At 52.3% G+C, this 24,181-nt stretch overlaps 12 protein-coding genes across 12 annotated transcripts; 5 read left to right on the top strand and 7 right to left on the bottom strand.

Moving 5' to 3' along the window:
* Positions 1-187: 187 nt before the first annotated feature.
* On the top strand, positions 188-1,449 carry N7498_008477 (TLC domain-containing protein; the record flags this gene model as incomplete). Its single annotated transcript, XM_058455539.1, has 2 exons — positions 188-667; positions 736-1,449. The coding sequence occupies 2 exons, from the start codon at positions 188-190 to the stop codon at positions 1,447-1,449; spliced, it is 1,194 nt and encodes a 397-aa protein (XP_058305527.1).
* Positions 1,450-2,381: 932 nt separating this feature from the next.
* N7498_008476 (SWIB/MDM2 domain-containing protein) lies at positions 2,382-3,940 on the bottom strand (the record flags this gene model as incomplete). The annotated part of the gene is made up of 2 exons (XM_058455538.1): positions 2,382-3,799; positions 3,850-3,940. 2 exons carry the CDS (start codon positions 3,938-3,940, stop codon positions 2,382-2,384), a joined length of 1,509 nt encoding a protein of 502 aa, XP_058305526.1.
* Positions 3,941-4,220: 280 nt separating this feature from the next.
* On the bottom strand, positions 4,221-5,548 carry N7498_008475 (proteasome regulatory particle lid subunit RPN6; the record flags this gene model as incomplete). The annotated part of the gene is made up of 2 exons (XM_058455537.1): positions 4,221-5,227; positions 5,281-5,548. 2 exons carry the CDS (start codon positions 5,546-5,548, stop codon positions 4,221-4,223), a joined length of 1,275 nt encoding a protein of 424 aa, XP_058305525.1.
* Positions 5,549-5,783: 235 nt separating this feature from the next.
* N7498_008474 (rRNA-processing protein SOF1) lies at positions 5,784-7,181 on the top strand (the record flags this gene model as incomplete). The annotated part of the gene is made up of 2 exons (XM_058455536.1): positions 5,784-5,786; positions 5,841-7,181. 2 exons carry the CDS (start codon positions 5,784-5,786, stop codon positions 7,179-7,181), a joined length of 1,344 nt encoding a protein of 447 aa, XP_058305524.1.
* Positions 7,182-7,349: 168 nt separating this feature from the next.
* On the bottom strand, positions 7,350-8,599 carry N7498_008473 (Short-chain dehydrogenase/reductase SDR; the record flags this gene model as incomplete). The annotated part of the gene is made up of 2 exons (XM_058455535.1): positions 7,350-7,979; positions 8,090-8,599. 2 exons carry the CDS (start codon positions 8,597-8,599, stop codon positions 7,350-7,352), a joined length of 1,140 nt encoding a protein of 379 aa, XP_058305523.1.
* A 577-nt stretch (positions 8,600-9,176) lies between these two features.
* N7498_008472 (uncharacterized protein) lies at positions 9,177-10,454 on the bottom strand (the record flags this gene model as incomplete). Its single annotated transcript, XM_058455534.1, has 2 exons — positions 9,177-10,268; positions 10,323-10,454. 2 exons carry the CDS (start codon positions 10,452-10,454, stop codon positions 9,177-9,179), a joined length of 1,224 nt encoding a protein of 407 aa, XP_058305522.1.
* A 671-nt stretch (positions 10,455-11,125) lies between these two features.
* N7498_008471 (uncharacterized protein) lies at positions 11,126-11,626 on the bottom strand (the record flags this gene model as incomplete). Its single annotated transcript, XM_058455533.1, has 1 exon — positions 11,126-11,626. The coding sequence occupies one exon, from the start codon at positions 11,624-11,626 to the stop codon at positions 11,126-11,128; it is 501 nt and encodes a 166-aa protein (XP_058305521.1).
* A 1,054-nt stretch (positions 11,627-12,680) lies between these two features.
* Positions 12,681-13,400, bottom strand: N7498_008470 (uncharacterized protein; the record flags this gene model as incomplete). Its single annotated transcript, XM_058455532.1, has 1 exon — positions 12,681-13,400. The coding sequence occupies one exon, from the start codon at positions 13,398-13,400 to the stop codon at positions 12,681-12,683; it is 720 nt and encodes a 239-aa protein (XP_058305520.1).
* Positions 13,401-15,457: 2,057 nt separating this feature from the next.
* Positions 15,458-16,497, top strand: N7498_008469 (basic helix-loop-helix domain-containing protein; the record flags this gene model as incomplete). Its single annotated transcript, XM_058455531.1, has 2 exons — positions 15,458-15,592; positions 15,646-16,497. The coding sequence occupies 2 exons, from the start codon at positions 15,458-15,460 to the stop codon at positions 16,495-16,497; spliced, it is 987 nt and encodes a 328-aa protein (XP_058305519.1).
* A 76-nt stretch (positions 16,498-16,573) lies between these two features.
* On the bottom strand, positions 16,574-17,591 carry N7498_008468 (uncharacterized protein; the record flags this gene model as incomplete). Its single annotated transcript, XM_058455530.1, has 4 exons — positions 16,574-17,094; positions 17,146-17,241; positions 17,289-17,466; positions 17,517-17,591. 4 exons carry the CDS (start codon positions 17,589-17,591, stop codon positions 16,574-16,576), a joined length of 870 nt encoding a protein of 289 aa, XP_058305518.1.
* A 1,591-nt stretch (positions 17,592-19,182) lies between these two features.
* N7498_008467 (alpha/beta fold hydrolase) lies at positions 19,183-19,992 on the top strand (the record flags this gene model as incomplete). The annotated part of the gene is made up of 1 exon (XM_058455529.1): positions 19,183-19,992. The coding sequence occupies one exon, from the start codon at positions 19,183-19,185 to the stop codon at positions 19,990-19,992; it is 810 nt and encodes a 269-aa protein (XP_058305517.1).
* A 2,087-nt stretch (positions 19,993-22,079) lies between these two features.
* On the top strand, positions 22,080-24,004 carry N7498_008466 (uncharacterized protein; the record flags this gene model as incomplete). Its single annotated transcript, XM_058455528.1, has 2 exons — positions 22,080-23,541; positions 23,613-24,004. The coding sequence occupies 2 exons, from the start codon at positions 22,080-22,082 to the stop codon at positions 24,002-24,004; spliced, it is 1,854 nt and encodes a 617-aa protein (XP_058305516.1).
* Between the last annotated feature and the right edge of the window lie 177 nt (positions 24,005-24,181).

Here is a 24,181-nt window from a genome sequence, read left to right as displayed (position 1 = left end):
CCTTTCCTTCTTCTTGCGCATGGGGGACTCTTTGTTAAAAACAATAATAGGAGGTCTCTGTGCTCGCCAAATTGATGGTAGACCCGAGGTGTCTCATCCCCTGCATCTCCTAGAATTCACTTTCCTGAACACCGGCCGACCCCGAGCTCCCCGCATCGGGTGATAAGCTGTCGAGGGTATTCCAACCATGTTGGACCCCCTCGGATCCCCTCCAGCCTGGCTGCGGGACTTGGTCGAGCCCTTCGCCCTCAAGCTGAGCAGCCCCACGCTGTCTGAGCATGCCCATGAGGTCGTTCTTGCCTTTGCCTTCTACCAGTTCATCCATTCGTTCCTCTCGCCTTGGCTCTCACCGATCCTCGCTCCGCAGTCCTATCCCAAGTTGAGCGCTCGCACCAAGGTGAACTGGGATATCCATGTGGTCTCGCTGGTGCAGAGCGTTCTTATTAACGCTGCAGCGCTGTGGGTGATGTATGTCGATGAGGAGCGGTCGTCCATGTCGTCTGCAGAGCGTGTTTTCGGTTACACTGGTGCCTGTGGCTTGATCCAGGCTCTGGCTGTCGGGTATTTCGTCTATGACCTGATCGTCAGCGCCGTGTATATCAAGCTGTTCGGTATTGGGATGCTCTTTCATGCGATCAGTGCGCTCTGGGTATTCAGCCTCGGCTTTGTAAGTTTGACCTCTTGTCGATCTTCAGCCCTACAGTTCAGATCTAACATACCTTGGAAACCTCCCAGAGACCTTTCCTTAACTACTACGCTCCGACGTTCATTCTCTACGAGCTTTCCAGCCCATTCCTCAATATCCACTGGTTCCTTGACAAAGTCAACATGACCGGTAGCCGTGCCCAGTGGTACAACGGTATGGCTCTGCTGGCCATGTTCTTCTGCTGCCGTCTTGTCTGGGGCACCTGTCAATCGATCATCGTCTACACAGACATGTGGAAGGCACTGCAACAGACCTGGTCCGCCCAGACATCGCCTCTCCAGGCACCCGCCAACGTCAACGCGCACGTCTTCTACCCCACCCGGGACGGCGGCATGTGCGTTGACGAGACCTGCGCACGCGCCAATGCCGAAGTCTCCCGCTTCAAGGACTACACTGCCGGTGGTGTACCAACCTGGCTGGTGCTGACGTATGTCGTATCGAACCTGATCCTCAACTTTTTGAACTACTTCTGGTTCTCCAAGATGATAGAGACTGTTCTTAAGCGGTTCCGCACTCCCCAGAAGAAGGATGACAAGAACCCCGAGAAATTCGAGGACTTTGCACAGAAAGTCATCCTCGAAGCCGCAGCTAAACTAGAGGAGGAAGAGAGCGCCCTTCGCCGGGGTGAACTATGCCTTTCACCCGAACAGATCGCTTCAGGCATTGACGTGGGAGCTCTCGGGGAAGACTTGCGCAAGCGCCGGGCTGAACTGGTTGCTAAGGTTCCTTTACCTGGGTCTTGATCTCAAATCCCAGACCTGAACTCTTTGATAGATCTATGGTTTTGGTAGACTGTTGGCGGTTCTTTTGGCTTTGGCTTGGAATGATCCGTTGCATGGATGGTTTTATATCCTCTGGAGGATGTGGTGCTGACTAGCGTTGACCCGTACACTTAAGGGACTTGGTGTTGCACTTTGTATATTCGTCTGCATATGTTTTGCTATTTAGTATCGTGGATTAATCCATGGTTGCGTCATTTTGATTGGCGTTTCGACTCGCCCCGCACTCGGCGGACTACGCTTCTAACTGGGGAAGTTTAATTGTGACAAGTTCCGTGAAACACACAAGTCCAGTATTCCATAGCAATAGCTTTAATATTTTCGGACTCATAGTAGCAAACCTGCTGCGGGAAATAGCCCAGAACTGTTTCTCCTCCGTCCGAAAAAGTTCCTCAAACAAAGAATATGTTGTGCATAATATGAACTGTGCTAGGTATGGAATTGGAAGGGACTGTACAAGCAATGAGGCTACAAATGATGAGGGGAGGAAGGAGCACGAGGAATTGGGTTGAATTGAACTGTAAAGAGGCAAGTTTTAAACGTAGCGCAGTCAAACCTCTCATGGGAAAGCCATGCAAGGTTTAAGAGATTCGAAGTGGTGGTTAAGGAGACTGTTGTCAGCCATTGAGCAGATGAGGAATCTGGATCTTTCGTGTGGTATGTTAGATTTTGGACAGGACCTGGGACAAGTTGGAGACACAGTACGATAATTTCCTTAGATTCATTGTTCGAAGATACTGAGAAAGAAAAGGAAATGAGTTAAAAAAAATAATCTCATGAAGATTTTGAAATGGATTAGCCCTACCATACAAATCCTAGCTACACCAGACCAAACACCGCATAAGCGCCCCGATCGAAAAAGTCAAAGTACACAGAAAACCGAGATAATATCCAATCTACCGAGCCCCAGAAGCTTCGGGCTTGGCCAACAAATATCGCACTGCCTCCCTGGCGACAGGAGTATCCCATGCGCTGTTTGCGCCTCCACGACGGAACTCAGGGCCGTTGCCATCGCCACCACCGGCAAATGACGCGTCGCCGAGAATAGTCTCGAGGTCGCGGCGTTGCGAGTTGACCCAGCGGTTCAAGAAAGTTGCAGGGTCCTTGCTCAAAGCAGTGTAGAAGGAGTGGCGGGCACGGGAGTGGGTGAGAGCCTGGACGATGAGTGCGACCTGGTCATCCAGAGACGCGATCTGGCGCAGGCCAGCGGTGTACTGCGGGTTCTGAGTGAGAGCCATCATCTTCTGGCGCAGGGGGTCTTCGACTGCGACCTGGATGTCGTAGATGGTTGGGGTTGGGTCATTGTGGAACTCCTCGTCGACGCGAATAGTATAAGGAAGCTTGATGGGTTCCATAGGGCTGGTATGAGGTCCGATCATCTCCGGGATTTGCGGGAAGAACATCTGCTCGCGACCAAAGATCGAGCGCAGGCGGTGGTCACAGCGCACTTGTCGTTTCTCCTCATCTTCTTGCAGCTCCATAGCACGGATGTAGTCCCATATTCCAAGCACGATTCCGCTCCGGGTTTCCTCCTCAACATCCAATACCTCGGCCAGCTCCTTGCTCAACTTGTACCGCTCCGGAGTTTCATCCCGTACCAAGCCGATGGTAACATTCAGATTCTCCTGTGATGCGCGCGAAAACTGGAGGCTATCGAATTCTGCACTTGGAGGCGAGGCAGTCGCGTTGGGCGGCAGCTGTGGTTTGGACCAGTTGACCGGCTTCACCTCGTCCGGGATAGCATTGACTGGTTTGTCAAAATCGATGGTGATGTTTTTGAAGAAGTGCGAAAAGCGCTGGGACTGCTTCTTAGAGTCTGACTTCTTCGCGTCGCCGCCGTCTTTGTCCTGATCCATCGCATCATCACCAGCTGCATCGCCCTCGCCACCTTCCTCCTCATCTTCTGGAACAGTAGGGTCGCTAGGATCATCAAGTAACCGGCCCTCGATGCGCACATTATACCGTCCAGAGCCCGGGTTGTTGCCGGTGCCCTGCCACGGCTGGTTTTCGACGGTGTTGGTGATCCAAATGCGCATAGTACGGTATTTCTTCACGGTCTTGCTAATCGAGTCTTGAATGTCAAGTCGCTTGCGCACAATGGCGGCATCCAATCGCTTCTCCAGGTCGCGAAGGCTTTTGTACTGCTCGACACCCTCGCCAATGACCACGTCCTCAATTCCGTCGGGGATGTTCTTGTCAGTCGGCTTGCGGCTGCGACGGAGAGCAGCATCATTGGGATTGGCGATGCCGCGCTGCGCGGGCATGTATGGGGCGTGGACAGCTTGTTGGGGCATGGGGACGGGCATCGCGCCTCCTAGTGGAGTTAGATGAGCATGGACGGGCAGGATAAAAAAGGGGACAAACCTGGTCCTGGCGGCCGACGGGGCGCGGCTGGAGACCGCTGGGCGGTCGGGGGGAACCCCCGGGCATAATTAGGCTGCATGGGAGCGTTCATTGCCGATCCAGAAAGCAGTGGCTCCAGTCGGGATTTGGGTGGAGGATGAGGTTGGGCGAGGGCGAGAGGTCGCGATTCTTCTGCCGCCGCGCTTTACCCGATTTGGAATATCGCGACCACCCCAAAGACAACTACACTACACAGTACAACCACAATCAAAGACCACCCACTTTAGGGAGATTATAGAGGAACAAAAAACGTGTATGCAGTAATCGCAGGGCATAGTCGCAATTATTTCCCTATGAACCGACATAATAGCATTGCGTTGAACTCATTTTCTCTACTCCAGGAGCGATGCCTGGTTAGTATACAGTCCTTCCACCACGTTGCTCAGCTTCTCGATCGTATCCAGAGCAGCATCATATGCTTGGTCACGTTCCGTCTCGTCAAACACAATCAGACAGCCGGAGCCTTGGTCCAGCACACCGATGATCACCTTGTCCAAGATCATCTGGGAAAGCTTCCGCTCCACTTGCTGGACGTCCAGCCCGACCATCTTGGCAATGTGATCCAACTCCACCCGGCTGAAAGGCTCAATGACCTTGATCAAGTTCTGCTCCAGCATGGCGTCGTACAGGCGGCGAAGGTGATTACGGATGAAGGTGTCACTGCCGAGTTCGTACCGATAGTCGGAGAGAGCCTTCTCATACTCTTCCAGAGAACGGTTGGCGTGAGCCCGAGCAACAGATTTCATGGCTTCCAAGCGCGAGCTGGCGTACTTCTGGGCCTGCTTGGAGCCCAGCAATTGGGTGACATCATCAACCAGGTTCAGCATAATCTTGCACAACAGCATGTACTGCAGAGCGGCCGTAGCCAGCTCGCCCTCATCGAGCGAGTTATATCCCTCCAGTGCCTCGATAAAGTAAGAGAAAGCGGTGTTGAAGTCCTTGTCCTCGGCGTGCAACATTCCACTCTGCATGTCCAGGCCGGCCTGCAAATTCGGCGGAGTGTAGACAGATGCAGCAGACGTCCGTGCCGCTGTCAGAGCAGCGCGTGCCTTGGACTGGTTGCCAAGAGCGTGATACACGCGAGACTCCAGCAACTGCACCTCGACCAACATGAGCTTGTCATCCAGGCGCTTCAACTCGCGGAGAAGGGAGTTGATGAGAGTGAGGGCGTCATAGTAGGCTTGCTTTTGCATATGGATAGCGACCAAACGCGCTTGGAGGTTCTGTCGGAGGAACGACCGGCGCTCCGCGATGGCCCATTCTATGCATGATTGGATCACGGCGGCTTGGAGGTCGAGGGTATTGGGGATTTCACTGATGAGGTCCAGAAGCTGGCGGACTAGAACACAATGTTAGCACGGAGCTGCCATAAACTAAATGATGACTGCTTACCCAGCTTGGCGGTTTTCGCTTTGGCAAATGACGAAAAGGTGTCTCGGCTGGTCTTGATGAGGTCTGCAATCTCCTGCGGCTTCTTGGCATCCCGGTACACCTGACCCAATCCGATCAATGCATGCTCATAATCTCGCGATGAAGCCTCTGTCGATCCTGGACCCTCGGAGAGGATCTTCTGGTAACTGCTCGCGGCTGTCGAAGGGTCCTTCTTCTCCAAGTCGCGGGCCTTCTGTATCCGCGGCGACACCTGGAGGGAAGGAGCCATGGTGAAGGACGAGTGGCGATTTATGGCTTGCAAGAAGGAAAATAAAAGGAAAGGGGACAATGAAACGACGTAAACGGTGGTTGATGGAAGGTAGGTTGACAGGCCGAGTGCTGAGTCGGGGAGCTTGAAGCTGCCAGCTGCCGCGTTCACCGCCCGCTTAGCAAATCATCCCGTCAACAGAAAAAAAAGTTCACTCCGCTTTCTTTCTTTTTGACGTTTGATCCAACAGCGCAAAATGGTGAGTTTCGCTTTGATTTTTGGTCGGTCGGGCAACGATGTTAATATATTACAGAAAATCAAAGCTCTTTCTCGCTCTACTGCGTCGCAGCAGGCCCCGGGGACTTCGGTCGTCCGCCAGCAGCGGAATCTCGACCCGTCCCAGCATCCTTTTGAGCGGGCTCGTGAATATACTCGAGCTCTGAATGCTATCAAGATGGAGCGCATGTTCGCCGCTCCTTTCTTGGGCCAAATGGGCGACGGTCATGTCGACGGTGTCTACAGTATGGCAAAAGACCCCGGCTCACTCGAACGCTTTGCAAGTGGCAGTGGTGACGGCGTGGTGAAGGTGTGGGACTTGACAACTCGCGAGGAGATTTGGAATACTCAGGCACATGAGAACATGATTAAGGGAGTGTGCTGGACTCCCGAGCGGAAGCTGCTGTCATGCGCAAGTGACAAGACCATCAAACTGTGGGACCCATACAACACGACGTCCGAGGCGCCACCGATAACGAGTTATCTGGGCTCAAGTGCCTTTACGGGTGTCACACACCATCGCACATCTCCTTCGTTTGCTGCCTCCTCGTCGGTCATTTCTATCTATGATCTTTCGCGGCCTTCTTCCTCTCCTTCGCAGACTCTGCACTGGCCGACTAGTGTCGATACCATTACGTCCGTTGCCTTCAACCAGACCGAGACTTCCATCCTTGGCTCGACCGCCATTGACCGTTCGGTCATCCTGTATGACCTGCGGACTTCATCGCCGGTGCACAAGATGACTTTAAAGCTGGCATCCAACGCCATTGCGTGGAACCCAATGGAAGCCTTCAACTTTGCCGTGGCCAACGAGGACCACAACGCCTACATCTTCGACATGAGAAAGACAGACCGTGCTTTGAACGTGCTCAAGGACCACGTCGCCGCCGTCATGGATATCGAATTCAGCCCTACTGGTGAAGAGCTGGTCACTGCGTCTTACGACCGGACGATCCGTCTCTGGGACCGAGCCCGCGGTCACTCGCGCGACATTTACCACACCAAGCGCATGCAGCGTGTCTTCTCTGCCAAGTTTACGCCCGATAACAAGTACGTTCTGTCCGGCTCGGACGATGGTAACGTCCGCCTGTGGCGTGCCAAGGCCTCGGATCGGAGCGGAGTCAAGAGCGCCCGCCAGCGCAGCAAGCTAGAGTACGACCAGGCCCTCATCAAGCGTTACTCGCACATGCCCGAAATCCGCCGCATCAAGCGCCAGCGTCACCTGCCTAAGCCTATTAAGAAGGCTGGCGAGATTAAGCGTGAGGAGCTTAATGCCATCAAGAGGCGCGAGGAGAATGTGCGCAAGCACACCAAGAAGGAGGACTTAAAGTCGAGACAGAACGAGCGCGAGAAGATGATTCTGGCTCGCGAGCAATAACCCTGTCCATACAAACCTCGACGATATCCCAGATGATTTGGATTACTGCATTGCGACTGGCGAATCGGAGTTATTGAATGGATTGTTTAAAGGAAGCGACCTTATATACAGGGATGGATGGATTTGCTCGCAACTATACTTTGTCGAGCCAAGTCCACATGCAACTTTTCAATCAGTCCGTCTCTTTGCGCTCCTGAGTACTCGACGGTTGCTATCAGTAGCATCGCGTTCACGGAGACCAGAAGAAACTGCACGGTCAACACCACTTACGAATCTCGCCACGCGCTGCACGGCACCAGGCAACACAGCATAAAAATTGACGAGTTTCGCGAATGACGGCAATCTGAGCACACCACCCTGGCCACTATCCACCGCGGTAACGATCTCACGGGCGACCTCAACTGGCTCGAGCACTGGCGCAAAGAAATGGTTCGGTGTGCGGACCCATTCGAACAGCGGTGTGGCCATCTGTCCTACCTCCACCAGCAACGTCTTGATCTGATCGTTGCCACGGAACTCGGCTTCGATTGTTCGGTGCAGCGCACTCAGACCCGCCTTACTCGCAGAGTAATCTGACAATCCTGCCGGAGACAACTGGCCCAGAACTGAGCTGACAGTGACGATGGTGCCCCCATTCTCCGCTTCAACAATACCCGGCAAAAAGACCTGGTAGAGATGAAAAGCAGCGAGGAGATTGGTGCGCACAGTCTTTTCAAAGGCATCCGCTTGCAATTCCAGCAATGACCCACCATTGATTCTCGCCGCCGCACAATTGATAACGATAGTCGGAGTTCCGAGCTGTAGCATGCATGCATTAGCAAAAAAATCCCAACCAACGTCCTGCTTAACACCATCCAATAAAAACCACGTAGATATCGTAATCAGACCAAGGGAGTAAAGCAACATACCTCCATCTCAATCTTCTTCTTTACACGTTCCAAGGCTTCCCTCTCCCCAACATCACATCTCCAATACCCAACACCCTCTCCAAAAATCTCGACAACCTCATTCTCCCCAAGATCCCGAATATCAAGAACCGCAACACTAGCCCCTTTCATCCCATAAATCTGCGCGATCAATAAGCCTAACCCACTCGCGCCCCCGGTAACGAGCACAACCTCCCGCGCCGAGTCGACGGTACGCGGGATGCCGTGCGCGACGCGGTGGTTCACCCCCCGCGCGACGAATAGCACGCTTAGCGCAGATGCATAGCTGACGGTTAGGATCCAGGCCGGGGAGCTGGATGGTGTGACTTGGGCGCGGAGGCAGAGGACTAGGACCCAGGCGAGGAATGGGTTGAATAGGGTGTTTCGCAGGACGCGAAGAAGGGTGTCGAGGGTTAGGTGATTGGTCCAGGGGTTTGAGCGGGCTGGTGGGGGGAGGATGCTCTTTGTTGTTATTTTGCGTGGTGTGGACATGTTTGCAAGGTCATTTGATCATGGCAGAGTCTGGGTTGATGTTGTGATGATGGTGGTGGTGACAGATGTGATGGTACTATTTTTAGAGCGCGTGTGATGCTGGGATATAATTCCCTGTGCGCGGTAAATTTGTTGCGCAATGAGTTTAGTGCATTGTCGGCTTATGGAGTTGTAGACACTGGCGCAGAGCTGGGGACTAGAATTGGATCTCGTGGTTCGTTTGGAGATGTTCGGGGGAAATGCGCGGGCGTCAGCGTGGGGCCGATAAGAGATACGAGGTTGACCTCTAACATGTGAGTCTCGAGTCTCGAGCTATGGACAAGGAACAAAAACACAATTCAGGTAGTATCATTGATCGTGAAATCATATCATGTTGTTTCCCTTGCCCCATTCCGGGAAGCAACGACGTAACATGTATAAATGTATTAGAAAAAGACAGGTAAAAAGACGTTAGAAGACATGCCATAAGCCATCAAAGAAGACATGTCAGAAGACAACAGAAAAGAAATGTGCGAACACATCTAGAAATACATGAGTAAAGACAAGACGGAAGTCGTCTTTTCTCCTGAGAACACCCCTATCTCCCAGCAACTGTCTTCGTGGCAGCTTTGACCGCGCTGTGCAGGTCGTGGCTGAAGGTCTTCGATTCGGGGTCCTCCAGGAGGATGTCAAGATCCATGGGATTAGAAGGAAGGATGAATCCGTTTCCAGGCTTAGGGTAGACCCGGTGATCGTCGAAGGGGATATCATCCCCTTCGCTGTCGGTCAATGGCTCGGTTTCGAAGGGGCTCGGAGCGTCCGGGGACAGGGCAGGCGTGAGCGAAGTGTGGGGGACTCGCATGACATGCCCGTTGCTCAAAGGCGCAAAGAAATAACCATCATCGATGGGATCATCGATGGACCAATGGCGACTGGGCTTGCCCGTGAAGAGAGTCGCGACAGGAGCGGCCGGAGCCGACTTGGTGCGAGCTCTCTTGGGCCCTGGGGAATCAGGTCCACACGATTTGTTGGCATAGGCAAATTCGTCGTATGTGCGCTTCCTTGAAGGAGATGCAAATTCAGCACTCGATGCCTGGACCGGAGGAACAGTGAATTGCGAGGCGGGCAACTCTTTCATGTTGGCAGGGAAGATTGGCACGAACGGATTCTTGGTGGAAATGTCGACAAGCATATCGACAAGCGTGGAATGAGCCAGGGTGGAGAGCCAGGCGCGCTTCTCGTAGTCCGTGAACGGGTCGCCAGCAACCTCGATCGATGCCGCGGGCCGCAGCTCGGGCTCCAGCTTGGGAGCAACCGTGGGAGCAGGAACGGCCTTGGAAGCAGGCTTCTTCGCCTTGGCCGGCTTCGTCTTGACTGGCTTGGCCTTGACTGCCGAGCGGCGCTGGGAAGGCTCGCAGTTGCTGCACTTCCATACGGTTTCCAGATTCACGATGGCGGCCTCTGGAATTTGCGGGTCGTGGCAATGCTTGTGCCACGCGGACTCGCACCCGTCGCAGAAGACGATCGGATTGTTGCTGGGGCTGTGCCCACGTCCGCACTCCGCGCAATTGACGCTGGTGGTTTTCCTACCACCACTTCGGCGTTTTCCGCCGCTGCCAGCAGCAGCGGGCGCCGGTGTGAAAGCCGTCGGGGCTTTGATGACTCGACCAGTCCGGCTGATCCGAGCCGCCTGGAAGAAGTTAGCAAATGGTGGACTTTTGAATTGTTTGTAGTCTTGACCAACCGCAGCGACGGGTTGAGCGGGCACCACCTCCGGGGTGGACGATGCCGCAGGCTTCTTCTCCTTGTTGAAGACCAGCTTCAACCGGCACTGGGGAATCCCAGCACCCCCAGAAAAGTCCTCAGTGGCTTCCATTTTTCAGGAAGCTTAAAAGGAAAGAATGAAGGAAGCTGAGGAAGGAAGGAAGAGAGAAGAGAAAGAAGGATGAGAGAGATGGGAGGGGGCTTTTATATTTATCTGAGCTCAAGCTGGGGACGCCAATGAGTACAGCATCTGATCGATTCTATTGTTGAAAGGGCATCAATGTGTATTGTAATATTCAGCATGAAGGCAGCACTGAACGTCAATAGGGTTTGAACGGTTTGGCAAATTACGAGTTTGGCGACCCAAGGTCTGTATAGAGTCACATGACAACTCTGTTTATGCGACGCTACCTACCTTATTCATTGTTCCATCCATACGCACCTTAGGTAGATTCCAATAACTACAGAGATCAGATTGTTGGCATTACAGTGACACCATTGTATGGATTATTTTATTTCCTCAATAGAGGTCCGAAATTGTCTAAAATTGTCACTCTTGAGAAGGCAGTGTGACCTGACACATGTAACCGAGCGCCGTCGCCAATCACCAGGTGCCTGAAAATAAAGTCTAGTCTAGCTCTATGACTGAACCAAGGGCAACAAAGCAATGAGAACCCGAAATAGCCCATTCATCATGAAAAATCCGAAAATACTTTTGATAGCCAATAAACACGCTAAACGGTTCCGAACTTGCAGAAAAGTGCTGACAGTGCGTACTATCATTCAATCAAACTTACCCGCGATGATACTGTTGCATTGGGAGACATTTGCACTGGTGGGAGGCGAGGAGCCGCGGCGTATAGTCTCGCCATCCTCATCCAGGTACCATTTGGGGTAGGGGCCAGGGATGAAACGGCCCTTGGTATCCCATCCGGCGACCCAATGGATGCCGTTGTCGAGAAGGAAGAAGCGCAGCTGTTCGGGCTGGGTGCCCTTATGCAGCGGAGCCGAGAACCAGCGGCATCGCTCTTCGAGTTCGGACTCGAACATGTAGCGATGGAGGATGCGGCAGTAGACGAGAGCAGCAGGAACCTTTTCGTCGTGCTCACATCCATCACGGCGAATGAGGTGCCAGCCACGACCTGGCAAGAACTTGTAAGTTCCCGGAACGGGGGATTCCCAGTGTTGTTCTCGGTTGACTTCGCTGTTGACGCGATCACCGTGCTGGAACCAGTAGGCGGGACAGCAGACGGTACGCAGGCAGAGGAAGAGGTTGGGGGCCATGGTCGGTTGTGGCGATATGGTTATTCGCAATAGACACGTGAGGGAGGTCGTATGATAAGACCACGAGGCGAAAAGAGTATCAAAAAAGCCGAACGGGGGTATAAAAACAACGCTGAAGAACGTAAATATGCCAAGGGACAAGGCGAAGCTATAAATCGACGTCCATGGTGACAAATGAGAAGATCAATGGGTTGAAAATCGAGCTTGAGATGAAAGTGGGTAGGAATCCTTCGGCTTTCCAAGAAGCTCGGTGAAGGTCCAGGGGAAGAAGCACTCTTGACAGGAAGAAGCCGAAAAGGAAAGCGCCGCAGGCACGGGCCTTGGTCCGAGGTAATAACTGGTCGAATATGTCCAATGGCGCCAAATAATGGGCGTCTTTGTTATCGTTGCGGTGAGAACTCGTATCCCCGGTTTGGAAAGTTTCGGGAAGGGCTGTGTGGAGCGTGATAAGCTTGCAGCTAGCGGCGGGACCCAGGAGACAGCTATGTTCCTGAATGCTGAAAGCTGGAGGAGGATAAGGAGGTTCCGGGCGAATCAGGCGAGAAAATCCGGGGTCAATTGGGCTGAGAGGGTCTTGGGCCTCGTAGGAATCGGCAACACGCAGCAGAGACTCACGCAAGAGAGCCGGTGTTATTGCTCAGCACGAGCGCGTGCTAGAGAGAAAGCATTTGACTGGAGGGTTTTGCAGTGTTATAGGGGGCAGTGAAAATCGGGAATGTGTGATATTATAGATGGGCGGTCAGGCATCCGGGGACTTTTCGTGAAAAGCTGATTTGCCACCAAACCGAGGACGTCCAGACTCCGCTCCGATCGTCGATATTACTTCAATGCGGGCCTCCCGAGGCCTTGGCACGCCAAATACACGCCAATGCTGGGAAGGCGTCATTAGGACTAGATGAAACAAGTGTTATGTAACCCCGTGATTTTAAGAATGAAATAAAATGTAAGACGGAGTAAGACGAAGTAAAATGAAATAAAACAGTCCTTACTCAACTCCGCCCAACTCATCTCTGTTACAAGAACGCATGAACGCGATCAAACATTGTCAGGATATTTACAAGCCTTTGAAACCCTTAATAAAATTTTGTATTCGGTGGGAGTCCCTCAGCCTGGTCATCTCTCTGTATTCGTCAGTCAGCATGCTAAATGCTTCCAACATAGGGAGCAGCGGAGCCCTTATTAGAGCTTCCCCAAATCCCTTCACAAGCGCAATTTCGTAGTCACAGCGGGCCAGCTGTTCAGGTCCAAAGTCGGTGAAGGTCGTTGCAACATCAAAGTCAATCCAGACCAGCCTATCGGGGTTTCCACGAACAAGGAGAAGGTTTCTGGGGTAAATGTCTTGATGGTGAACGCCCGCCCTGTGTATCTCCTTCATGCCCTCAATTGCCTGGGGATAGAGCGCATCCGAGTAGTTCACGCGGTTTAAACTCTCCGCATCTGGGAGGTATTCTAGTAATATTGCTCTCGGCTTGAGCTGGTCTTGGGCGAAATGTTGGAAAGCTGGATGGAATGCTGCGGGATCCATTCGATTTATGTAGCCGTAGAATTTTGGTACGAAACTGCGTGCACAGACAGCAGAGGTGAGGAGCTTCTTATATGCATCGAGTTCGCAGCGAAACCGGTTCAAATCACGACCTTTTTGGGTATACCCAGGGTCGCCATTGTCATGGAAAAGCTTCAATGCATACTTTTGTCCATCCAGATCTACCTCGAATATTGAAGACGCATCAGAGCACGTAATCTCCCTGATAATATGAATTTTGGAGGGATCCATGTCCGTTAAGGAAACGCTTCTTAGATGCATTGTTGTCCTGTTGGAGGCTATATTTTCACCAATGGAGGCCAGGCAACAAAAATGGACAGGCATGCGTATAGCACTTTCGTGTAAAATACATCCAGTGTTGTCTTATGTATACTGCTGTATGGTGGGATACACCTTCCAGTCTAGAAAGCGGTCTGAAAAGCGGGGCCTTCGTAGTCTGCCTAGGGAGCGATGTGTATAGCCTGTCATATGACGCACCGAGTCTGCTACCAACAAGGTCGAGCCCTTCTTGGCTGCTGCCTCGGCGACTCACTTGGTATCCACTGCTCCGTCATCTTTTGCCCTTTTTTAATCTGTGCAGACGGTGTGTGTCAACCTCCTTTTTGCTGGACTCTTTTTTTGTCTTGGCCTCTAAACGACTCGCTATGAAACGGATCTGCCTATTCACTTATCTGCACGACCTGATATTTCTTTTGCAAAACACACACTAGCCTACAAATGGAGCGTAAAACACTCATCACCCGCTTATCTTGGGATAGGACCTATTTAATGTCTTGAACCTTCTGTGCATCGCAGAGAGCGTGAAGGTGATGAACCCGATTCTCCCCTCTTATTCTTTCCACGACCTATTCTTTCCACGAGCGACGGCAAGACGCACGTACCATGCGACAGGGAGCTGTGTGGGAGCTTGGATCTTCGACTAACCGGGTTTAACCTTCCCAATATAGGTAATTGATGGTTGCACGCTCCACTAGAAATATCTTGGAAATTCTCACTTCTCAGTGCTTTGAATTGCCCCCTAACAGACCATACAAGCGTCGCTATGTCTAAATTATACCGAGCGATTTGATCCTTCGCACGTTCGTCCACCCCTCAAAAGAACGTATTGCCTTAGGGTCGATTTCCATAACCCATGGGTAGCGCGGGTTGGGTTCTGGGTTGAACTTCGCAACCTATCTGGCCCGTTTGTTAAGGTCTAAGCGGGATGGTAAACAGTTATGCCGAGCCTATACGGTTCTTGAGGCAGCAGAAAAGGTGAAAAGGGGGATTTTTTATGTATTACAGCTTAGGTATACATTAGATCACGTAGCATTAACGAAGCAACAAAAGTAGAGAAGAAACTAAGTCGAGGGCGCGCTCGCGCATCGAAACATACATATAGGGCGCTAGGCTCCATATGGTTAGACTCACGTCGTGTTTCGGACTCTACAGCCGGAGATAGTGACAAACCCGTCTGTTTTCCTCATTCTGGGAATGTCACGGGATGCTTGGGCGTTGTAGATCACAGTAGCGCATTTGGAACACATAGGGCTCACCATTGGCCTTCTTTGAGCCACAAAGGTCTCGTCCAAGTTCCGGTGGCTGGAGAGAACGTTCCTTTCGGGGCGAGGAAATGTAATGGTCTGGATTGCCCTCGGATTTGCACTGCGAAAGCCAAGTTTCATAGTTCAACAAATCGCTAGTCTTCGCATTGCCAGCCTCCTTTGTAGATTCGAAATAGTATTGACAAATAGTGCTGGGGTGGGTATTTATTCTGCGGCGTTGAAGTTTGTGGTTGGTGTTATTGCGGTCCAAGCGGGGATAAGCATTCGGCCTCAATAAGCCTTCGGTATCCCCCGTCTGTCGCTGGCAGATGCCCGCTTACAGCCAGTATCACCGCCCATAGTAGGCCAATGAGGTTACTTGTGTCAGCTTACTGCTCTTTCGTTCTAGCTTCGACCAATGGGAGGTCTATTTCTGGCCTTGCTGTTTCGAATCGCCCGACGGACATCTACCTAAGCCTATCTAACATCCGATGGCCAGGCTTGGAGGACTCGGGCATAATGGATGACGTAGATTAATCGAAAATTAGATTTCAGTTAAACGCGATCTACAGTAGTATCTTCAGTAACACATGGTTCAAAGAGACATGTGGAGACATATGCTGCCTCGGAGGACGCGATTCCGGACTCGATTCCGGGGGTTCTCCGCATTTCCCCCACTTTACCCCGGATCACACCATAGAGCCCCTCGTATTCTTTCATCCTATGTCTACGCAAATGGAGGCCGGAGCGGTAACAACAGCAAGCATGGATCCCATGATGGGCCCTTCGGGTCCTCAGAAACCGAAGAAAAAACGCATCCGCAATTGGACGGCTGAGGATCGAGCCGTTCACCGAGAGTTTGAGAAGTCGCGCCGTGAAGCCTTTAGCGAGCGTCTGGCGGTTGGTCATGATGAGGCAACATCTCAAGGCTCTCTATTGCTGACCTATTTTAGGAGTTGACGACCCTACTGCCCATGCTGAAGACAGAACAGCGTCCATCGAAGCACATCATCGTGGACGCTAGTATCGCCCAGCACAAAGCCCAAGAAGCCAGGATTGCTCAGGCAACGCGTGCTCTCCAGTCACTAATGGCTGAGCGTGAAGCCTTGCTACGTGAAGTCAACAGCATTCGCGCTATGTGTCAACCAGGCGCTTGTGTCCCGCTCCAAGCTCAACCAATAGACCCGGCGGTCCTGGACATGCTACCAGGTCGTAACGAGCTAGCCGCGGGGCCCTTGAGAAGATCTGATCGGCCGCTTGAGCTGCCCCTGCCTTTGTCTATTCATGAAACAAGCTTGATGCCCGTTTCTAGCAGCGCTCCAGTGCCCGGGCACATGTCCCACCGCCCTCTAAGCCATGACAATCCACCTGTCTCTCCCCATAATCTCACACACTGGGCCTGGGCAGCCCAAGACAAATCTTCACAGCCCATCGATTTATCCCCAACTATTGCACATGGAGGTTCCCTGCTTTGGACCCAATCTCCTGGTGTATTGACAACGACAACGACAACGACACCGCCTAAAGATGTTGATTCGGGATATGACACCAACCCCAACCATCTGGTTGATGACGCTGCCATTTTCTGGTCTCAGCACCCTGGGAGTTTGACGAATACACCTCCCCAAGATGGGGACTCGCCGTTTAACATCAACTCGACCAGGGTACCTGGCGATCCGTCTATGCTGTGGTCTCCCAATGTGCCCGTCGCCACTACAAAACTACCAAATGACGCTATAATCATACCACAACAAGTCTTCCAATCCGCACATTCATTCCCAAACCACGAAAGTTTACGTTTATAAACGAAAGACATCACACATCACGGCACGCACCTAGCCACTCGTCACAACCTGCTCAATCTTCGCCTGATTTCTCTTCTCAGCAGCGACAAACAAACCTCAAGGCTTCACGCAATCTCTTCTTAGTTTCAGGGTCTGCCTCATTCGCCTTATCCAGCTCCACACCTCCATTGGCCAGGTAGTCGATGTCAATTCTCGACAGCTTTCCACCCCAGTTCGAACCAATCAGAGGGTCTGTCTGTGCAATCTTCTTCAGTCGCTCTGGGGTCGGTGCTGCATTCCGGTACGGGTGTTCGGGCTTGGGGACGCCCTCGCCTGGTTGCTTGGCTCCGTCGTACGGAAGGTTCGCTAGTTGGTGAGCACTTGGTGAGAAATAGTCGCCGATTGGCAGCCCAGCTCGCCAGCTGCCATTGCTTCCTGTGGAGAGATGAAGCTGGCATTCTTGAGGAAAGGCTGCTCCGAAAGGCTGCTCCTTGCCGGTCTCCTTGTAAAGGCGCTTGTACATCTCGAAGATCTGAACCAGACGAGGCGACATCGGGTGCAGCAGCGCTGGGTCATCTGATTTGGGCCCACGCTCTTGTTCGTTGTGTGCACGAACCTCTATCGGAGGATGTCAGCGACGAATTCCACGAACATCAGGGTGACTCTCACCGTTATAGTAGGGGCTGATGTACAGACATCCAGCCTGGCTTGCGGCAATGACTTGGTGAACACTGAAAAGGATAGTCCCAAGGGTGCGAATGCCCTCTTCCAGCAGAATTAGGCACGCGTTCAGTGCAGGACCAGTGCAGGACCAGTGCAGGGAATATTGATGCAGAAACGATCCTTCGAGACCCCGACACTCTCAACCTCTTTGGCATAGGCTCGAGCGTTCTCCAGAGTTTTCCGGGTATCGTAGGCGTTGGAAGGGAGGGTCTGGAGAAGAACCCTGCCTTGGATATTGTCGATGTTGGCTTTGGAAACCAAGACCGCCTGTGATTGCGTCAGTCGGGGTTTACGGTCATCGAAAGAAGACGGGATACCATGCGGGTATAGCCTTGGTCTTTGTATTCCTTGACCACCTGCTTGAAGAGCTCTTCGTTGACCGGGTTACACATTTGCTCGTGGACCTAGCCCTGGCTGCTGGTCATGTCGTGTGGCTTGATGGGGCATGCTCAGGGTGTATGCCGGGCCCATCCAGTACACGTCCACATTCACTGCCAACTTAAATTAGCCATTTGTAGAGACCGGAGTCAATAGAAGCTCCACTTACACTGCTTGGAGAGCTTCTGGAGCCATGTCACAGAACCGGCACTACCCATGTTGAGTGTTGCAAATGATTCATGATTACAAAAATCGATTCCAGAGTCCCCTTAGAAGCAAAGAACCTGGAGTATACATGGAAGGCTATATACGCGATGGGTAGATCTGTACAACGAATAATTCCGCTCTTGTGACTCTGTAGTGGAGCGCAACCTGCATAGGACACACACAGCGCACCCCTCCAACATACATCCCCCACGTTAAGAACAGGGAGTCCAACCCATGAACCCCGTCTGCGCCGGGCAATGATTTCCAGCTCCAGCATCGTCATCTCACAGCAGTTCTCGGGGATCAATGCGATCGCGTTCTATTCGTCTATTATCTTCTCTGAAGCAGGCTACTCGACGCGAGCTTGTCTACTTGCTTCTCTCGGATACGGGCTAGTCATGTTCATCTTCGCCTTTCCAGCTATCTGGACGATGGATACGTTTGGTCGGCGCAACCTGTTGCTATTTACATTCCCGAACATGGCATGGTGTCTGTGAGCGGCAGGCTACTGTTTTTTGATCCCGACAGAGTAGTTCTCGAGTTCGGCTAATCGCGTTCGTCACTTACCTTTTCGGGGTGTTCTATGGACCTGGTATGTGGCTGCGACATCATTGAAGAGAAGAAAACTGACCAGCGTAGGGATTGGGCCTATTCCATCAATTTACTTTAGTGAAGCATCCCCACTCTCCCATCGTGAGTTGGGCGCGGCTTTCACGATTTGTGTCAATCATGCCGTTGGAAGTATTCCGAGTCTTTCGTTCCCGTCGCTGCTGGCCAAGACACCCCCAACAGGAGGTAAGTGGTGACTAGCTAGCTACAGGAATATCATGAGGTTAATGAATTTCTCTAGCATTTGGATTTTATGCTGCATTGAATGTGCTCAATTTCGTTGTCATTTTCTTTGTGGTCCCTGAGACAATGTAAGTCATCCTCCTCAGCCGTGCCTGTTCCTCTCTAACGCACATTAGGCAACGAATGCTGAAGAACTCGACTACACTTTCGGCGTACCTATTCATAGCCACACACGCTACCAGGTCAGAACCTGGCTGTCATGGTTTGTCGGGAAGTATATCTTCCAACAACGTTCGGCGAAACTGGAACCATTGTATCGCTTGGAAGGTCTCTAGGCGAAGTTCACTTTACCTACTCCATGACAGATCCTGTATGTCCAATTTTGTAACACTATTGATTGAATGGCAAATAACTATATGAATCCATAATCAATCCACGGGGCAGCGCCACGGTTCGACAAGAGGCGAGCGGCAAAAAGACATACAGCCTCTTGACGATCTTTGATGTCAGAACATCGATTTTTAGTCCATTATCTCCTAACTTAAATAAAGATTCGTTGCTTTTCACGGAGTCTGTCGTTTTTGTTCATTCTCACACTGTTTCAGCATGCCTCTCACTTATGAGACGATCCCTCTCCAAGTCGAGGGCGTCAACGTCAATCTTTCAACACTCCATGAACTAAGCTCAACGCCACCGATTCTCTTCTTACACGGTTTCGGCTCCTGCAAAGAAGATCTAGCAGATATAGTCCTTCATCCACTTCTACGAGAACACGACTTCATAGCCTACGACGCCCCAGGCTGTGGCCATTCCACAAGCGATAACCTTTCCGCCACAGACATTCCATTCCTCGTCGCCACCGCCGAAGCTTTTCTTGCACACTTCAACATCACCACATTCCACATTATAGGCCATTCCATGGGCGGTCTGACCGCACTCCTTCTCGCACAACGCTACCCAGACCGAGTCCTCAGCTTTGTAGACATCAAGGGCAACCTCGCGCCGGAGGACTGCTTCCTCAGCCGGCAGATCTTTACTTTCCCTTCGGATGACCCCGAGACATTCCTCGATGAATTTATCGATCGAACTCGCAAGTCAAAATCCAACTCCAACCCCCTGTATGCATCCGCACTGCGTTTGCGGGTCCGCGCGGACGTGGTGCGTCCTATCTTCGAGTCTATGGTGCAGCTTTCGGATCAGGAAGATCTGATTGGTATATTTCTGAGCCTTCCTTTCCCGCGAATGTTCATGTTTGGTGAGGAGTGTCGTGGACTATCATACCTACCGCGTCTGGAGAAGGAGGGCGTGGAGTTGGCGGATATTCCGCATAGTGGACATTTCCCTATGTATTCGAATCCGGTCGAGATGTACAGGCGGATAGCGGCATTTTTGCAACAAAAATCCGGGCAGAAATAGAACTCTAAGAGAACAGCAATAGAGATACTATAATTATTCTACGGGAGCATGTATTCCTCCTCGATTCAGTCGGGGTGCTCTGCTTATTGTCGTCCAGTCTAACAATAGTATTGAGTCCGCAAGGCGCCGTCTCAGACCTGATACAGCCGTCGTCTTGTGAAGTGCATACTATCGTAATGTGAAACCTCCGGAGAAGGTCGCCTTCTACAAGGAGCTTGACCAGATGCGTGCGGCACCTCTGGCTCATGATACACCGGAGGGATTTCTTCCTCGAGGACCCGCACTGTTCGATCTATCTGAGTAGCGCCATGAGCCGGGCGCAGGAGCAATGCTTAGAGTCATTCGGTCATCCGAGACAGACATTGTTGTCCGAGTAAGATCACTATTTGAGAATGCATTTGCTCGGGCAGACTTTCTTGGGCGTTCTGAGGCGATTCTTTGCAGATAAGTCACCTTACAAAAGTCAGCCTGAGCCAAGTAAACCTATTGGGTTATACTGTGGTAAGTCGCCACTTAAATTGTTCAGTTGTTTACCTGATTCGCGAAGTCTCCGGATACGAAGCCTCCCCGTATCGGGGACTCTCAGATGGAATCCGGGGGCTTCTAGAACGACTTTACTCGACCATTCTGCTTATTTTTTAATTTTTTAATTTTTTTTATAATTTTCGGAGAAAGCCTCGCGCGGCCGAAACCATCCGCGCGGCTTAATAAGCACAAGGGCATCCTGTGCGGGAACGCCGACGAACAAAGCCCCCGTTTCGGGTTCAGACGCCTCATCCCAATTGGGTAACCGAGGCTCTCCAGCGAACGCACTTTGGGATTTCCTACGGAACAGGCAGAGTCCAGGTCATCGGAAACAGAGAGACTCGATTATTCGCCTCTAGATGCCATTTCCGATCCGAACTCAGACGACATCGATTGGTCCTTTTGGAACAACTGGGATTGAATTTTTTTGGCTTACCGCCTAGAAAAAGCCTGAGTGGCAAGCGGAACAGCACCCTGGTTGAGCAGAACCCAATACGGGATAGTAACCGATTAGTGGCAAGCCCCGCGGCGGCTAGCAACGCCCAGTGCTGTCAAGTGCCGGATATCGCGCTCGTGCGACTCTTTTTTTCAACCTCACCCGAGAATGGCGATCCTCTATACAGTAGTCTATGACCTCAGGGGCTTCGAAACGGGTCCTAGGGACCTTCCCCGGAAAACACGAGGCGATGAAACGATGCAACGTGGTCCGGCCGGAGCCAGGCTGCTCAAAATTTAAGACAATGGAGCGAGGCTAAATTACCGGGGCCGCCTGCTTCCTAGGTTAACCAGGGGATGACATCCCGAAGTGGCAGCTGAGAACCGAGCAAGCGAATTGTGACAGTCCGTCAAAGTGGATAGTCCCACCGTGGATAACCGACGCCTCCGAAGAAGCCGAGATAAGACGGGAACAGAGATATACGCGCAGCGTAAGAGAACGGAAACCGCGGGGGGGCGACCAGTCATCTCGCAGGATCTGTTTCAACCACGCGAAACGAACACGAGATATCAAGGGACTGCCGCTGGTTCACCGGTGAAGGGGTTGCCGGATGGGTAAATGTGGGAATAGGTTGTGCCGCACCATCCGGAAGTGTCCGGATTGCCTCACTGATTGGCCTGCACCACACTCGTCTCCTCTCGAATGCGGAGATACAAGCTTTTGCCAGCGAATTACCAAGTTGTTGAGACCCTGTGGGTCAGGTCGTCGCCCACTGCCACGGACCTGCGCCAGCCTCAGCCATGGCCCTGTGGTAAGACACGGAGAGCGTTACATTTTCGGGCCCGGGGCAACTGATAACGTCCTGGCCACATCCTGGACGAGTCCATTCGCCCCAATCGCCCGGGGGCAATTGTTAATTCTCCACTGCATCCAATTGTCTTGCTAGAAATTAAAGCCATTACTCCGAGATATGACTTCTCCGCACTACGGGGTCCGCCTAAATAAAGACCGATCGCGCGATCTGATCCCCCTCCTTTTTTTTTTTCTCTTCACTTTTCTCTCAGCAAGTCTCGCTTGATCTGAGCCATCCTGAGATCAATCTGCCTTTGAATCTTTGAACGTAACCATGGCAGGCATTATTTCGGCCGCCAATATGGGCGGCGTCGCCGATCCTCGCCTCGGTGATGAAGCTGATATCATTGGCACCGAAGAAGAGCACCACCATGTCTCCAAGGAGGATCAGGATATTCCCCCTCAATACGATGGCCTTCACGCGCACAACATTCCCGCTCCCTTGCTGCAAGGAAAGGATTCGATCTACCTGGACTCCAGCATTACCTTCGAAAACTACGTCTTCTGGGCCAGTCGGTCACGCGAATACGAGAAGCACATCCGGACCGATGACAAGGGTTTTTCGCAATGGGCCAGCATGCTCATTGGGAAGAAGCCCAAAGACACGCCGGAACCGACGGCGCCGACGGCACCCTCTCTTTCCGAGAACACGGATGAGAAGAAGACAGATCCTTCTACCAACGCCGCCGCGAGCAGCGACGGAACCGACAACTACGGTGTTACCGAGACAGAGTGGGAGCAGGCACAGAGAGCCGCCCGTACGGCCACTTGGGGTTCGATCTTCTATCTGATCACCACCGATATTCTGGGTCCGACCAACGTCCCCTGGGCCATTAGTCGTATGGGCTACGGGCCCGGTTTCGCCCTCTATACCGCCTTCGGTGTCATGGCTGCTTATTCCGGTATGCAGCTGTGGAAAATCTTCGTCGGCCTGGACTCGACCCGGTTCCCCATGCGCAACTATGGCGATGTTGCATTCCGCATTTTCGGCAGCTGGGCCCGTATCGGAGTCAACGTCCTTCAGAGCTTCCAGTTCTTCCTGAATGTGGCTCTGTTGATCACGAGTAACGGACAGGGTCTGGCGCAGATGGCGCAGGGCCAGAATGGCAAAGGCTTCCTCTGCTTCATTGTCGCCGAAGTCATCTTCATGGTCATCGGTTTTATTCTCGGCCAGATCCGTACCCTGCAGCGTCTGTCCTTCCTAGCCAACATCGCTATCTGGTTGAACGTCATCGTCATTATCATGACCATGGCCGTCGTCCACCAATACCCTCCCAACTATCCGGCCGTGCAGGCCAGTTACCCTACCATCACGAAGGGTCCCGTGGTGACCAGTGCCAACTGGCCCTCCAGCTCTACCATGAACGACAAGGTCACCGCTATGATGAACGCAGTCTTTGCCTACGGTGGCGCGACCCTGTTCAACGAGCTCATGGCCGAGATGAGACGGCCCTATGACTTCTGGAAGGGATTCATCTGTGCCGAGATCTTCATCTACTCCTGCTATCTGATCATGGGTATGGTCGTCTACAGTGCCCAGGGCCAGTTCACCTTCAACCCCGCCTACCAGGGTATCCCCGACTCGGCCTACCGCTTCCAGACCCTCGGCAACGCAATCTCATTCATCACCGGTGTTATTGCAGCCCTGCTCTACGGAAACATCGGTATCAAGGTCTTCTACTCCGCCGTCCTCCGCGACGTCTTCCACTTCCCCCTCTGGAAAGCCGTCTCGGCAAGTACCTCTGGATCGGTCTCGGTAAGCAACCCATTTTCCCCATCACTGTATCCACAAACTAACAAACCCTAGTTCCGGTATACTGGGTTCTCGCCTGGATCGTTGCCGCCGCCATTCCCCAAATCAGCAACCTGACATCCTTCGTCGGCGCAGCCTGCATCCTGCAATTCTCCTACACCTTCCCCCCCATGCTGCTGGTCGGATACAACGTGCAGAAGGACGCAATGCTTCCCGAGGAGCACTTCAACCCGCAAACCGGCGTAGCCGAGCGCGTGGATAACGGTATCAAGCGCTGGATCCGCGGTTACAAGAAGAAGTTCGTGTGGAACACCTTCGATGTCATCTACTCTCTGGCTGCACTGTCTGCTGCTGGCCTGGGTATCTGGGCTTCTGTTACCTCGATGCAAGCTTCTTTCGCGGATTCTGCGCTTACGCCTTTCACTTGCGCCAACCCTGCTGGTTAAATACTGGGTTCGGAGCCAAAATGGGGAATCGCTGGCGTATAAAAATACCGTCAATGTTATATTATCTCGATAGAGCGAATCGCTTTAGTTCGCTGTATACTAAGCCAAAGTATTCTTTTATGAGCTTCATTCTTGTAAACCCCTTAAGCTAAGTAGCGTGAACTTGTAATATATACA

The sequence above is a fragment of the Penicillium cinerascens genome (assembly GCF_028974065.1).
Source record: "Penicillium cinerascens strain IBT 15544 chromosome Unknown scaffold_4_segment0_segment0, whole genome shotgun sequence".
Lineage (NCBI taxonomy): Eukaryota > Fungi > Ascomycota > Eurotiomycetes > Eurotiales > Aspergillaceae > Penicillium > Penicillium cinerascens.
The sequence above is the reverse complement of the archived record's forward strand: the minus strand, read 5'-3'. Positions and strand labels throughout refer to the sequence as shown.